Source organism: Pristiophorus japonicus, chromosome 4, assembly GCF_044704955.1.
Source record: "Pristiophorus japonicus isolate sPriJap1 chromosome 4, sPriJap1.hap1, whole genome shotgun sequence".
NCBI classification, from domain to species: Eukaryota; Metazoa; Chordata; class Chondrichthyes; family Pristiophoridae; genus Pristiophorus; species Pristiophorus japonicus.
The window spans coordinates 289,356,180-289,372,972 of record NC_091980.1 but is presented as its reverse complement, the minus strand read 5'-3'; the positions used below and the strand labels follow the sequence as shown (position 1 = coordinate 289,372,972).

General features: G+C 45.2%; 1 protein-coding gene across 1 annotated transcript in view; it reads left to right on the top strand.

The window, feature by feature from the left end:
• The window catches only part of LOC139262376 (coiled-coil domain-containing protein 85C-like), a 249,274-nt gene that overhangs the window by 145,005 nt on the left and 87,476 nt on the right, over positions 1-16,793 (top strand). The window contains exon 2 of the mRNA XM_070877564.1: positions 5,119-5,195. Coding sequence (XP_070733665.1) covers positions 5,119-5,195 — 77 coding nt within the window. The remainder of the gene's footprint in view (positions 1-5,118; positions 5,196-16,793) is intronic.

Here is a 16,793-nt window from a genome sequence, read left to right as displayed (position 1 = left end):
GAACAGTTGAGATGAGGTCGATTGAATGGGAGGAGACTCATGTGGAGTGGAAACACCAGCTCAGACTAGTTGGGCCGAATGGCCTGTTTGCGTGCTACATATTCTATGATAAATATGATGATTCACACTCAAAATGAGTGAAACATTAGAGATTTGGTCAAACTAGCATATTCGGCCCAAGAGACCTATGTCTGCGTTTATGATTCACACAAGCCCCTCCTATCCTATTTCATCTAACCCTATCTGCATATCCTTCCAACAGCATTTGAGAACTGGTGCAGTAGGACATATTTGGTGAGGTTTAGATTCATAATCAGCTTGGCATTGCTGCATGGTGAGTTAGGGAGGTCCTTCCTACAGGATTATAGGTTTCTTTATCCTGTATCAAAAGCCTACAGATGAGGAAGGCCATTTGGCCCATCATAACTGATCTATCCCAAAAGACAATATGGTTCCTGTTATATATGTGGACTTGTATTTACTCTGTACAGCCACCAGAGGGCTCATTCCCCGGAGTCTCAAAGGATCCCATAATCCCTTGGGAGCGCAGGTATTTAAGGAGGCTTCACAGGTTGGAGAGGCAATCTGGAGACCTGCAATAAAAGACTACGGTCACACTTTACTTTGAGCACACAGTGTTCAATCTGACTCTTTCTCCATACACAACAGTTTCCTTCTCTACCTCGTCATAATGTCCAATTGTTGTTTAACTGATTCCAAGGTTTTGCCTCCACTATGCAGACCCAGAAATCAACTTTGTGCATTGTTCACTGAGTAACCTTGTCCTTCTCTCACAGTTTAGATTGAAGTAGTATTTTGGATTTACATTCATATATATTTATTATCTTGTGTATATTGAAGATCACATGTAAGATCCCTCCTACAGCCCAATTTTCTCCAGTCCTTCCTCATGCCCCACTTCTTTAACACTAGGGATCTACCTCATTGCTCGTCACTGAACTGCTTTCAGGCCTTGAATGTCTCCTTGTTGCCCTGGTGATTAGAATTGCACACAGTGCCCAAGGGGCATCTCTGACTTCCTTCGCCCCCATCGTTGGCGGCCATGCCTTCAGCCGCCTTGGCCCTAAGCACCGGAATTCCCTCCCTAACCTTCTCCGTCTCTCTACCTCTCTCCTTTTAAGGTGCTCCTTAAAACTTACCTACTCACCTGTCGTAACGTCTTCTTTGGCTCAGTGTCAAATTTATTTGTTTGATAATGATCCTGTGAAGCGCCTTGGGATGTTTTACTATGTTAAAGGCGCTATATAAATACAATTTGTCGTTGTTTTTTTAATCTTTGTGAATGTAACATGTCTTGCTCTTTCAAGTGCTGACTGCTGTGAGGTCCCTTTCTGGCATTTTCTATACTTATTTCAGATTTCCTGCTGTAGTGCTGTATCGATGGCGGAAATATATGCCTCTGGCACCAATAACATGCTGTTTAGTTAAAAGGAACTCTGACAATGCTGTGCAAAGAATAGTAATGCAATGTAATTAGAGACGGGCATGTTATGAAGGTGTGCTTTTATCTCCCTTTCTTCAAAAACCTAGCTCCGCGCACCAATGAGAACTCTCCTCCCGCACTCAACCCACCCTGCTCAGTTAAGGTGAAAACTTATCACACTGAACACTGTACACCAGAGGTTTTCAAACTTTCTGGTAAATATTAGTGCTTTCTAGAGGCTCCCCTCCCCTGTAAATATTGGTGCATTCCAGGGGCTCCCCCTGTAAATATTGGTGCATTCCAGGGGTTCCGCCACAAATATTGGTATACTCTTGGGTATATCCCTGCAAATATTGACTGTCATTTTTGGGGGGGGGGGGAGGGTTTGTAAGGGGGCTGAAAAAGGTGAGACTCCCTGTTTTAACTTCTGAAAGGCTGTGTCAACTACGAATAGGAACACCGTGCTCTCATTGCAGAAAAGATGTCGTTATTGGTTGCGTCAACAGAAATAATGTTCTAGAGAGTCAACAAATACAGGAATTCGATGAGCTTGTGCAGTGCTATCATCGCAAATAGAATTCCATACAGGAATTTAATTTGTGGTGATACTATCCAGCACAGTTTCGAAACCATAGTCAGCAGCTGCTGTGAGACTCACTCAGGTCCGTTATCACAATGTCCAGAGTATTTTTTTAAACATAAATTTGATTTACATTTATAAAATAATGATTGCTCTTCACCTCTATTATCTCGTACACATTCGATGAGAATTGATGCTTGGTATGAGAGCCAGATTTGAACTTTTTTGCAATATTTTGCCTCGGAGTCAGAAGGTTGTGTGTTCAATTCCCTCTTGAGTATATAATCTCAGTTGAGATTTCAGTGCAGTGTTGAGGGAGTGCTGCTGCACTGTCGGAGGTGTCGTCTGTCGGATGAGATGTTAATCCAAGGCCCCTTCTGCTCCCTCGGGTGGACATAAAAGATCCCATGGCACTATCTGAAGAAGAGCAGGGGAATTCTCCTGGTATCCAGACCAAGATTTATTCCTCGGTCAACATCACTACGATAGATTATCTGGTCATTAGCACATTGCTGTGCGCAAATCGGCTGCCATGTTTTCTACATTACAACAGTGAACTCATTTCATTGGCGTTAAGTGCTTTGGGATGCCCTGAGATCGTGAAAGACGCTATATAAATCTATCTATCTTATTTTCCCTATTGTACACATCAAAGAACTGTAATAGAAACATAGAAAATAGGTGCAGGAGTAGGCCATTCGGCCCTTTGAGCCTGCACCACTATTCAATAAGATCATGGCTGATCATTCACCTCAGTACCCCTTTCCTGCTTTCTCTCCATACCTCCTGATCCCTTTAGCTGTCAGGGCCATATCTCACTCCCTTTTGAATATATCTAACGAACTGGCCTCAACAACTTTCTGCGGTAAAGAATTCCACAGGTTAACAACTCTTTGAATGAAGAAGTTTCTCCTCATCTCGGTCCTAATAGAGTCTACTCTTGATGATTCAAAGTCATGGTTGTATCTGTACTACAAGAAATGGAATTATCCAATAACTTGAATTAAGCAATGTCAATAAAACAACAATTGAGGATTTTAGTGCTAAGGGATTTGAATTATCAGTTAATGTGAATTAAGAGACTGAATTAAGAAAACCAGATTGCAATTCAGCCCCTGACTGTGGTAAAGGAATACTGCTTGCTTTTGAAAGGGAATCTGCTGCTACCCAATTAGTAGTTGCAAATTTGGGGCTCAGAAGAGGCGAGGGTCCAGGGACAGCACAGGCCAGCCCACACTGCGATATATGTGCGTACAAGGTCCGTGCAGCAGAACAGGTCTCCAGTCGTTTTGGTTAATCCTTGCTACTGAACCAAGACCTAGCTCTGTCAAGCCCGTTTGGTGGCTGGTGTGCAATGGCCACCACACGTTTTAAAAAAAAAAAAAAATCCACACACAGACATCTTCCGCTCTTCAACATGTAGTTCAGGACTTGGAATATTAGGTCCTTCATTGAAACACCTGTGAACTCATCCCTTTTTAGAGTGGAAGCAAGTCATCCTTGATATAAGGGACCACCTAAGAAGAGAAGAGTTGCAAATGTTTGTTTGTATTTTACTCTGTTCATAACCACTCAAGCTACATAATTTATAAATTCCAACGTCTTTAAGCTTCTGCACTGCTTTGGGCCATCTCTTATTCTTTTATGTTTTAATAAAACGCTGTATTGTCCTTTCTGCTTATTGACTGGTGGTTATAGCTGTTTGCTGTGAAGGGATGTGACTTTTAGAATGCAGTCGTGTTCTGCTAAGCTAGGTTTTTCTAACTGGCTGTTCATATGCCAGCCTAGAATCATGCAGTCAGTTTGGATCAGGATGACCTGAAGGGATTGCAATCTCTCAGCATGTATAGAGTCGAGTGCTCCTCAGTATTACTTCATGTACTAGGAGGCATTAAGTTGCTTGCCCAATCCTTGCACTGAAAGTTCACATATGACATGGTTGGAGATTGGCATCAAGATGTTTGCGCCAACTCTCGTGCCAATCTCTGATCTCACACCCTCAATTTATACCATCAAAATGTTAGACTGAGAAAACGCTACTCGGCTCACGTGTTGTCCAAGCCCAGTCTCGGGACTTCATCTAATCACCAACATGAAGATGTGCTGTTTTTACTCCGCTGTGTGATAAGAGCCAAGGGAGTCAAGGATTATGGGGAGCGGGCAGGGAAGTGGATTTGAGGCCAAGATCAGATCAGCCATGATCTTATTGAATGGCGGAGCAGGCTCGCGGGGCCAAGTGGCCTACTCCTGCTCCTATTTCTTATGTTCTTATGAGCACATCAGCCCAATTGGCTTCTGCTGCATTCCCCTTAAAGGGCATGTGCTATAAATCTCCAGTGATTGTATACATGGGACTTTGTAGTCTGTATTTAACAATCAATTTAAATCTGTACCTCAAGGGGTCCTTTCAATGTGTAACATACAAGGCTTACTAAATTAGGATTGTGAATCTTTGGAATTTTCTACCCCAGATGCTCAGTCGATGAGTATATTCAAGACAGAGATTGATAGATTTTTGGATACTAAGGGATATGGGGATCAGGCGGGAAGGGGGAGTTGAGGTAGAAGATCAGCCGTGATCTTATTGAATGGTGGAACAGGCTCAAGGGGCTGAATGGCCAACTCGCGTCTCTATTTCTCATGTTCTTGTATGATGGGGTAGAAATTAGTCTGTGCCAGTAGTGTAAAGTATTGCATTGGTGCTTCTTGTACTCCCCGCCCGATATCCAGCCCCATTAATATCAGTTGAACTGAATATCGGGCTGGGCGTATAACCGGCGGCCAATGTTTAACGCAGGCCGCCCAAGACGAGATTCCACCCCGTCATGTGGTTTGATGTATTTTAGGGACTGAAAATATTTTGGATTTTGAAAGAAAGATTCAACAGTTATTGAGAAGCTGGGTGGTTTTTCTCTCCAGTTTCTGCCCATTTGGAGATGCCCTGGCTGTAAATCCTGCGCTGAGTTCCTAAGTCTAAAGGATTGCAGGAAGGAGTGGCCCATGGACATCTATGAAGAGGCAAAACTCACTCAGCATTACTGACTGATCTCTGTTGCTCACCTTTCCTAACTCCAATGTTGCTTTTCTTTTCCAGACCCAGCTTCAGCCTACATCAGGCAGCTAGAAAGCAAAGTTAAACTACTGGAAGAAGACAACAAGATCTTATCGCAGGTATGTCTTGCCAAGCTCTTGGTTTGCTTACATCAAAGTCCAAATTGAACATTGGCACAGCGTACAGAATTCTCCAGCATCAGCCGTTGTTCATAGTGATTAGTGTACGGTCTCTTTCTTCTTCCCCCTCCCCCCCCCCCCCCCACCCCCCCCGGAGATGAAGCAGGGCGAAGAGGTTGCACACTGCTTTTATACACTCAGCAATGTTGCCTTCTGGAACCTGCCCAAGTTCAGACTGATGGCCTGGAGTACTTCTGCATAATGATTGAGTTGAAGTTGGCTAACATCCCTATAGTACTCCATTCACATGGAAACATGACAGCAGCCCAATGTCCTGTCCATTGGTACTTGCCGGAAGTGTGGGTGCAACATGACCCAAGGGCAGCATGGCTACCGAGTGCCATTTCTAACCGTTTGTGGGTCTGGTGTAACTGCCCCAAGCAGATACGTATCCGCATCGCTGGCGGAAATTATTTTCTCAGCATTATGAATCTCAGTGATGGGGACCTGTTCACATATGCTTGAAATCTTAATGAAATATCACTGAAAATTCACAATACACTTCCTTATCCAGAAGCAGAAATGAACTTGGATTAAATGCAGTTCAGCTGCTCGGGCCAAATAGAACGGCTACAGGCGAGATTCTTTATAGAGACTGGTTTAAATCCAGCAGTTTTTCAGTAATTGTTGAATTTAGTTCCCAGAATGAAATATTTGTGAATGTCTTTTCCCTGCAAGTATCTTACATATTCACACATGTCCTCAGACTCAAACCCAGAGGAGTAGATTTTCAACTTGCAACCAGGGGTGCAAATCAGTCAGCCGCCTGTTATAGACACCCTCCGAGTTCCATTTCTATTGATTTCAGTGGCAATGTAAACTGGCCGATTTCTATAATGGGCGGCTGACCCATGATGCCAGCTTTACACTTGGACAACAAGTTGAAAATCTACCCCGTAGTCTCCTCCTGAAAATGTTAGCTGCACTGCAGTTTTTATTGCTGACACTGTGTGCAAACTCTGGATGAAAAGTGATGTGGGCATGAGGTGGATGCGTGGGAGTCCTGAGTTTAGAGCACTGCGTTGATGAATGCCACGTACAGGGCTGTTTTAAAAACAACAACTTGTATTTATATAGTGCCTCTAACATAGTAAAACATCCCAAGGCACTTCACAGGAGCGGACACAAACAAAATCTGACACCGAGCCAAATAAGGAGATATTGGGGCAGATGGTCCAAACCTCCCCAGTGACAGCAAAGGAGTTAGGGGTGAACTGCACAACACTCAAAGCAAACTGGGAAGTCCTTTGCTCACTTAGACACTTGGTCCTGCTCGGCTCACCAGATGCGATGTTGTTAGGGAGATGTTGAAACCTTGAATTCTTCACTGTTGGAGAGGGGTAACCCCGAGATTTTGGAGGCAGTGTGAAGTTAGCTCCGCGGCCCGCGATTTGTGCCCGGGCTGGTGCACACCCGACGATGACGTCATCGCGTGCGCGCCGACCCCTCACCAGCCAGTGCCGAACCCTTTGTGCCCCGTGGGGGAAATTGTCCTGCTGGCGTGGGCCAATGTCCACACCCGGTTAGCAGGATGCTGACGTTGGCCCGGGGCACCCCTTAAAGGGGAGGCCGGGTACGCCCCGGCCGCCATTTCCCTTTGACAGCCAACTCTTCTCGTCTCGACCAGGCAGCCATCATGCAGCCCAGCACTCCTCTTAGGGTGCCGGGTCACTGGCCCAGTGGTGGCCACCAAAGGGCCTGCTGAGTCCGCAGTGGCCCTCCCCTTTAACTGATGGGGAGGGGCGTTGTGGCGCGTCAGCGCTCCGTGGAGCATCCGCGTAGCGCTCACCTGTTCGATGAGGTGGAGAGCCTGAGACAACGCTCTCTCGTTTGAGGGGCACAAAGGGTAATTCCATGCGGGAGCAGGACTTCCCGCCTGGGCAATAACTGATCCGGGCTCAGAAGGTTACCTCCCGAAGACACTAAAAACATCCCAATAATGAATAATCAAGGGGCTATAGGGAGGGAGGAACGTAAAACAATCACTATCACTAAAGAAAAAGTACTTGGTAAAATAATGGGACTAAAGGCGGACAAGTCCCCTGGACCTGATGACTTACATCCTAGGGTCTTAAAAGAAGTGGCTGAAGAGATAGTGGATGCATTGGTTGTAATCTACCAAAATTCCCTGGATTCTGGGGCAGTCCCAGCAGATTGGAAAACTGCAAATGTAAGCGCCCCTATTTAAAAAAGGAGGCAGACAGAAAACAGGAAACTATAGACCAGTTAGCCTAACATCTGTCATTGGGAAAATGCTGGAGACCATTATTAAGGAAGAAGTAGCAGGACATTTGGAAAAGCACAATTCAATCAAGCAGTTAGCATGGTTTTATGAAAGGGAAATCATGTTTGACAAATTTGCTGGAGTTCTTTGAGGATGTAACGAGCAGGGTGAATAAGCGTGAACCAGTGGATGTGGTGTATTTGAATTTCCAGAAGGCATTTGATAAGGTGCCATGTAAAAGGTTACTGCACAAGATAAAAGCTCACTGGGTCGGGAGTGATATATTAGCATGGATAGCAGATTGGCTAACTAACAGAAAACAGAGAGTCGGGGTAAATGGGACAATTTCCGGTTGGCAAACGGTAATTAGTGGGGTGCCACAGGGATCAGTGCTGGGGCCTCAACTATTTACAATCTATATTAATGATTTGGATGAAGGGACCGAGTGTAATGTAGCCAAGTTTGCTGATGATACAAAGATGGATGGGAAAGCAAGTTGTGAAGAAGACACAAAAAATCTCCAAAGGGGTATAGACAGGCTAAGTGAGTGGGCAAACATTTGGCAGATGGAGTATAATGTGGGAAAGTGTGAGGTTATCCACTTTGGCAGGAAAAATAAAAAATCAAATTATTATTTAACTGGAGAGAAATTACAAAATGCTGCAGTACAGAGGGACCGGGGGTCCTTGTGCATGAAACACAAAAAATTAGTATGCAGGTACAGCAAGTAATCAGGAAGGCAAATGGAATGTTGGCCTTTATTGCAAAGGGGATGGAGCATAAAAGCAGAGAAGTCCTGCTACAACTGTATAGCGTATTGGTGAGGCCACACATAAGAGTACTGCGTGCAGTTTTGGTCTCCTTATTTAAGGAAGTACATACTTGCATTGGAGGCAGTTCAGAGAAGGTTCATTGGGTTGATTCCTGAGATGAGGGAGTTGACTTATGAGGAAAGGTTGAGTAGGTTGGGCCTATACTCATTGGAGTTTAGAAGATTGAGAGGTGATCTTATTGAAACATATAAGATACTGAGGGGGCTTGACAAGGTGGATGCAGAGAGGATGTTTCCCCTTGCAGGGGAATCGAGAACTAGGGGGCATAGTTTCAAAATAAGGGGTCGCCCATTTAAAACTGAGATGAGGAGGAATTTCTTCTGAGGGTTGTAAATCTGTGGAATTCTCTACCCCAGAGAGCTATGGAGGCTGGGTCATTGAATATATTTGAGGCAGTGATAGACAGGTTTTTGAGCGATAGGGGAGTAAAAGGGTTATGGGGAGTGGGCAGGGAAGTGGAGCCGAGCCCAAGATCAGATTAGCCATGATATTGAATGGCGCAGCAGGCTTGAGGGGCCAAATGGCCTACTCCTGCTCCTATTTCTTATGTTCTCTCCTGGACGGGGTGCAGAGCAATTTTGACCCCTTCGTTTTATCACTTTTAGTGCGACATTACAATGTTGTGAGCAGGACTGTATTGAGCAAACTATGGATACTTACCTTTGTTTAGAGGTGGCGACGTTTAACATCACCTACTGCTCATTCTGTTGCCTCTTTGGAGCTGTTTGGCTTTCCTGAATCTTGCAATAGTGTATGTTCCATCTTGGGAAAATCTGGTAGTTAACACTGGTAATAGTTAATATTGAACGGGAAGCAAAAACTAAGTAGGTGTGTTTTCATTCGGAATGTACCAACTTCACAATGCGGTTGATCCTGGATCGTGACAACTTATGATCAAGTCTAGTGGACTAAACCAAAGTTATCCTAGTTCAAAACTTAGAAAGCAGATTTCTTTTTCCTAAATATATTTAATTCAGAATAAATTGTCTGTGTTCCTGAATTGTTCTTCATAAAACGGATCTACTTGTAACTTGCAAGATGTGTCTGCTAATCAGCCTTGTTCTTGGAGAGGTGAGTGTGACTGAGGCAGGATGGTCTCGCATACAGAATTAGCAGATTTATCTCTTTAATGAAGGCAGTGAGCCGGGCTGGTATATAGCTCAGTGTGCACTGACACCTCTCCGCTACCTCGCCCAGAAGGCTATTCTTCTGTGCGAGTCTTCACGATGCGTGCAGCCCAGGGGCAGCATCACGGTAACCTCACCCAATGCCCATGTACATGGGGGAAGGGAGAATTTCCTTAACACTTAAGTGTAATAAAATCGTAAAGGCATTTATAAAGAATGGTTTTACAATTTGACCAGAAATAATGCACAGCCCAATTTTCCGCAGCAGCAACATTGTCCCATTTGTCCCCCGCCCCGCCATGCGCTGAAGCCCAGGAACAGCATTGTGCAGCTTCAGACTGCCTTGCCATTCACCATTGACACTTTGATATTAAGCTGCTCATTCTAAGTACCTTCCTGGTGCAGTTCTGCCTCACTAGGCCATGTCAGTTTACTCCATGCAGGTTTTGCCCTTTGTATGCTGTTTGGGGTAGCAAGCACATAACACAACTAGGAACAGGTAAGCACTGGCCTCCCAGTCCCGTTTGGGGTGTTGAGCAGTTCCAGTTGTTTTGTTGCTAACTGCACTTCACCTGTGGACCTCCTTGATCCTGTCCACAGGGACTGAGGTTAAAAACATTCTGGACAGCGATAGCTTATCAAATGTATAGCTTTTTATCTAACTTTCATCGGTGAGCTCGATTCACTTTCTATCTTTTGCTGCCATTCCCTTCCTAACTTCTGCTGCATTCTGTCAGCTTCCACTATATGCTTATTATCTCTCTCTCTCTAACTATCTCTCCAAATGTGTTGTCTCTGTCTTGAAATTCAATGCAATAACTCTTCTAATTTAAATAGCCATGAAAGCTTCCGAGATTGCTGTTGGAAGGTGTATGTGTCCCACTCCTACGTGACGGATTTGGATTGCTCTCTGCAGTGACCAACCAGTTGTGAACAATAACTTCAAAGTTTAATTAGGACATTGGACAGATCCATCAACAACCAGCCAGGCACGGTGTCAGGGATAAGACGAAGGCGATCTCAGCCTACTCAAATTGAGATTGTCCAAATTCCAAAGCCTGAACACTGAGCAAAATGCCAAAAACATAAATTAAATGTTATTGGTTGAATGCGTCAACTGGTGAAAGCTGAACTGTGTACAAAAGTAGTGTGGTGAATTTAGGAATCGCCAAATACTCGTCCTCACTGAATGTATTAGAAAGAAAGAAAGAAAGACTTGCACATATATAACGCCTTTCACCCATCACCGGACATCTCTGCTTTACAGCCAGTGAAGTACTTCCAGAGTGCAGTCACTGTTGTAATGTGGGAAATGCGCCAGCCAATTTGTGCACAGCAAGCTCCCACAAACAGCAATGTGATAATGACCAGATAATCTGTTTTTTTTTGTTATGTTGATTGAAGGATACATATTGGCCAGGACACTGGGGATAACACCCCTGCTCTTCTTCGAAATAGTGCCATGCGATCTTTTGCGTCCACCTGAGAGCAGACGGGGCCTCGGTTTAACGTCTCATCCGAAACATGGCACCACCGACAGTGCAGTGCGCTCCCTTAGCACTGCACTGGAGTGTCAGCCTGGACTTACATGCTTAATTTAGCTCTGAAACCAGAACTGAAGGTGCTTTTATCATTTCCCCCACCCCTTCTCTTCCCTTTTTGTTCCAGTCTCCTGACAGCAATCTCTGATTGCTGCCACCCATTTATATTTGCCATCATATGCCCGTCTCCTTGGGTCTGCTTTGCGAAATCCGAGGACTCGATTGATGAGGTGCGTTGGAGGAACGCAGGCGTTTTTACATTGCTGCAGCAGGAGGCTCTGAATCAGACGGCAGACTCAAATACTTTGTGACTCGCCAGCACCGGGCCTTCCCTGCAGGTCAGGCGGTTTATATTTACGAGGGCAGCCAATGGGCGGGACGGACATTGGCCTGCCTTTTGTCTTCTCCCCTCTCTCATGTAAAAACGTCACTGCAGCGCTTTTAAAAGCTGGCTTTGCTCTTGCAGTGAATTACCGATTTTTTTCTGGTGCCCCCAGGCCACAATACAAGCCTGTCTATTCTCCCTTGGCTCCATGTGATGTTAGCTGAGTGGGGCGTCTAGCCTGTAATCAACATGCGTAGTCTCTCGCTCTTCAGTACACCCTGACCGGTTATGCCTTTTCTTTACAACCCGCAAGGAGACTGCTGGGTGGCCCCAGAGTCACCAACCCCAAAAAATCGAACAAATGTGCCCTCTTTTTAGAGGGGCACCACTAATAAAATCCCAAATCATGTAAAAAAAAAAATGAAAGACTTGCATTTATATAGTGCCTTTCATGACCACCGGATGTCCCAAACCACTTTACAGCCAATGATAAGAGGTTCTCGAGGTATGGGAAATGGTCCACGGTGTCCAGGGCCGCGCCGTGGATCTTGATGACTGGGAGGCAGTGCTGTGCGGCGAGGACAGGCTGGTGGAGGACCTTTGTCTTCCGGAATTTTAGCGTAAGGCCCATGCTTTCATACGCCTCAGTAAATATGTCGACTGTGTCCTGGAGTTCAGCCTGTGTATGTGCGCAGACGCAGGCATCATCCACAGACTCCCAAAGCAAGCGCTCTACTCGGAACTCCTTTACAGCAAATGAGCCAAAGGTGGGCAGAGAAAACGTTACAGGGACACCCTTAAAGCCTCCCTGAAAAAGTGCAACATCCCCACTAACACCTGGGAGTCCCTGGCCAAAGACCGCCCTAAGTGGAGAAAGTGCATTCGGGAGGGCGCTGAGCACCTCGAGTCTTATCGCCGAGAGCATGCAGAAATCGAGCGCAGGCAACGGAAAGAGCGTGCGGCAAACCTGTTCCACCCTCCCTTACCTTCAACGACTATCTGTCCCACCTGTGACCGGGACTGTGGCTCTCGTATTGGACTGTTCAGCCACCTAAGGACTCTTAAAATGAGTTCTGAGGGACTGCCTATGATGATGATGGACAGCCAATGAAGTATTTTTGAAATGTAGTCACTGTTGTAAGGTAGGAAACGCGGCAGCCAATTTGCGCACAGTAAGCTTCCACAAACAGTAATGTGATAATGACCAGATAATCTATTTTTGACATATTGATTGAGGGATAAATATTGGCCAGGGCACCGGAGATAATTCCTCTGCTCTTCTTCAAAATACAGGGTAGTGCCATGGGTTCTTTCACATCCACCTGAGAGAGCAGGTCGGTATAATGTCTCATCCAAAAGACGGCGTCTCCGACAGTGTAGCACTCCCTCAGTACTGCACTGGAGTATCAGCTTAGATTTTTGTGCTCAAGTCTCTGTAATGGGACTTGAATCCACAACCTTCTGACTCAGAGGTGAGAGTGCTACCCACTGAGCCACAGCTGACAAAAAAACAAGCAAAATTCATCAAATTAAATACCTGTATTAATGTTATTTGCACTATCCGACAACAACAACTTTAATTTATATAGAACCTTTAACGTAGGGAAACATCCCAAGGTGCTTCACAAACAAAATTTGCACCAAGCCACATAAGGAGATATCAGGACAGGTGAGGGTCAAATTGGTAGGTATGAAGCATCTTAAAGGAGTAGAGAGAGGCGGAGAGTTTTAGCGAATATGTACCCCAGCCTCTGCAGTGCCCAATGGTCGCGGAAGGCCTCAAGTTTACATAAGAACATAAGAAATAGGAGCAGGAGTAGACCATTTGGCCCCACGAGCCTGCTCCACCATTCAATAAAATCATGGCTGATCTGATTGTGGACTCAGCCCCATTTCACTGCCCGCTCCCCATAACCCTTCACTCCCTCATCATTCAAAAATCTGTCTATCTCCACCTTAAATATATTCAATGACCTAGCCTCCACAGTCCCCTGGGGCAGAGAATTCCACAGATTTATGACTTTCTGAGAAGAAATTTCTCCTCATCAGTTCTAAATGGGCGACCCCTTATTCTTAAACTATACCCCCCCACCCCCCTTGACGGGAAACATCCTCTCTGCATCTACCCTATCAAGCCCCCTCAGTATCTTATGTGCTTCAATAAGATCACCTCTCATTCTTCTAAACTCCAAGAATGAGAGGTGAATGAGAAGAAGCTTACCGGCGGACACCACGTGCTTCTTCAACAGGGCGCGGACAAAACCCCGGGAGAGGGGCAGGCAGAGCGATGTCCCCACGGGCCGTGTCCCATCTGTGCATGTGAAAGGCCACCTTGGCCAGGCCCAGGAGCAGGTTCACTAGGAGCTCCTCCGATCTGCCCGCACCCACTCTGCACCAAATGTGCCCTTGAAGAACAGGACACTCATTATTGTACACCAACAACCCCTCGGTTACACTGGCCCCTCGCTCACCTCCTCCCTCGGTGCAGGACGCGTTTACTGTATTGAACCATGTGACCAGCACCTTGCTCAGTCAAACATTAATCGCTACCATCTCTCGGGTGCAATCTGAGGCATGACTTTAGCTCAGTACTGCTCCACGCTTTTCCCTTGTGTGAATAATAAGTCCCGCAGGCAGTGGAATTACTCGTCCTGCCCCTAGGATAATGAGTTGTATCGGAGCAGTGAGCCTGAGGCATTACTGTTCGATCACTAATCAGGCGCAAAAAGCTGCCTCTACACTTAAAATAACGAACCAGCTGTCTAAATTTATTGAAGTAACAGTGCTTTGCTGCTGCTCCAGTACTGCCGTTTCTGGCTGTCCAGTTACAGCCTGACCTCATTTCCCTATCAGCAAGTTGTTTAGAGAACAGATGTAGGAGATGTGCTGTCACATCTGGTTCTGTGCCTCAACATTGTGGATATTGGCAAGACCAGCTGAATTGAAGGGTGTGCAATACTTTGTTTTTCCGTCTTTCAGATGAGACGTTAAACCGAGGCCCCATCTGCTCTCAGGTGGGCGTAAAAGATTCCTAAAAAGGTCACACTATTTCGAAGAGGAGCAGGGGAGTTATATCCAGTTTCCTGGCCAATATTTATCCCTTCATCAACATCACAAAAAAACACATTATCTGGTCATTGTCACATTGCTGTTTGTGGGAGCTTGCTGTGCCCAAATTGGTTGCCACTTTTCCTGCATTACAACAGTGATTACACTTGAAAGGTACTTCATTGGCTGCAAAGCGCTTTGGGATATCCTGAGGCCGGGAAAGGTGCTATATAAATCCAATTCTTTCTTTTCTCTTTATTTTAATCCCTGTTCCCCTTTTGTGCTAATCAACGTGAAGGGATCTTAGAACTGGGATATCATATGGGCCATTGCATTTTGGACAGGCAGTGTTTGCATCAACTCCAGGATACAGGTAGATGCCAAATAAAACTCCTCTGCCCTATCCACCCCAGACGTGTGCCTCAGGAAACTGCTCTTACTGTACACTTTCCCAGTGTGACATTTTCCATTGCCCATCAGTACTTTATTCTAATGTTACAAAGCTCAAAATAATCTCCCCAGACATCTTGCACGTTTGAAAGGACATTTACTGGAGGGAGAGAGAAAGAGAATTAACATTTCAGGTCCATGACCTTTCACCAGAGCTGTTCTGACAAAAGGTCATCGACCTGAAACGTTAACACACTCTCTCTCTCTCTCTCTCTCTCTCTCTCTCTCGCTCTCCACAGATTCTGCCTGAGCTGCTGAGCATTTCCAGCACTTTCTGTTTTATATTTCAGATTTGCAGTCTCCGCAGTATTTTTCTTTCGATCAATCTGTAACTGGCCGTTTTACCATATGGCACCTCTAAGTGAGATTAGTTTAGTGGTGAATTAGAAGGACAACTTAGTTCATGCCTGATAGGAATTGGTCGCGACTGACTGCCTTAAATCTCTTTCATGTCGGACCCTTGCACCCATACAAATCTGTCGTGATTCTGAAACACATCCCTGTGGTGTAAGACCAGTTGCTAACTCTCTGTGCCTAGTTATATCCTAATAAAAACATTAAAAAATATATAAACATTAAGAAGAGAGGTCAGCGTGGGAAGGTAATTGTAACTTTGAGTAAAAATGGAATGCTGCTCCTTTTAACCCTTAGAAATAACAACACTTTCACACTTCCTGGAAAAGTAAATGTTTACATTTTCTTTGATGTGTGGCCCCAAGAAAGAGAATGCGGCTCCGTGCCTTACCAATGGTATTCTTGTGTGGGGCCTTTGCAGCCTCCAGTTATACTGGCTGCACAACTATGCTTTTGTGTAGAAATACAGGATGGCGAAAATTGCCGAAAGAAACGGTGAGGCAAACAATGACCTGCGGGGGCAGAGTTTTTGCTCTGGCAGGGAGCCTCCCCCTCTGACCGACACCCACTGTGTATGCTAGGAAAAGTGGGCACTCGCTTCCCCGCGATTTTCCAATATGCGCTGCGGGAGGGCGAAGCTTCACCTCGGCGACACGCAATGACCCCTCGGGCGTGCTGAAATCGTGGACCCCATTCATACAGAATGTGTTTACAATTTTATTCCTGCTGGTACACATCGGAAATCTCCCTCCCCTGCATTATGATGCGTGTAATTAAATAAACCGCTCCTTATTCAAAATCAATACGAACATTGTTCCTATTCTTAAGGATAATTTTGCTTCTTGGGGAGATTGACTGCCCCTGTAGTGCTCGGAAACCTTTCGATCAGGCCATTGTATTCGCGCTTGACCAAAATGTATTGCTGCCATTAAAATGAACAAGTGTATCCATTTGGACAAGGTAAGTTTTGGATTTAGCCTGAAGAAACAGCTCATCAATTTCCCCCACACACATCTGCCCAAACCTCATCAATACTGGGGAGCCCCCCCATTGTGTGGCAGTGTCAGGATGAGAAATAAGGCTCCATTAGTTACCGCTATCGATCTTTAAAGGCCTCCAGATTAGGTATCAGTGATGGTGCTGTCATTACTTTACTAGCCGTGGGGAGCCAAGCTAGCCCCACTGCCAGTGTGACCTTGGTGTGATACCTAACTCTTGGCTTTACTAATAGTGACATATCGATCTTGTATCTCATCGACTGGCATTATGAAGGGGCAAAGTATTATCTGTGATAGAGGTGGAAAACTTGGCTTATTTTTGTGAAACAAAAACCAGCCCCGATTTGATTTATTCACTTTCAGTATTTAGTCATGATTCTGATGGTTTGATTTTATTTTGATAGCGTGCCATTGGCTACAGTAAACCATTGGTCAGCATGAAAGTAATGATTTTCTGTAATTGGACACTAGACTTTTATGGTTGTCCACACTCTAATTTCTATCTATTTAAAATTGGTTGTACACCAGTTTATTCTCAAGTTATGGCTTGTACGTTACATTAATCATCACCGCCCACTCCAATTGGTCTTTGTGCAAAGTGTAATGTTGGGCTTCTGAAATTTTCAAACAATATCTAC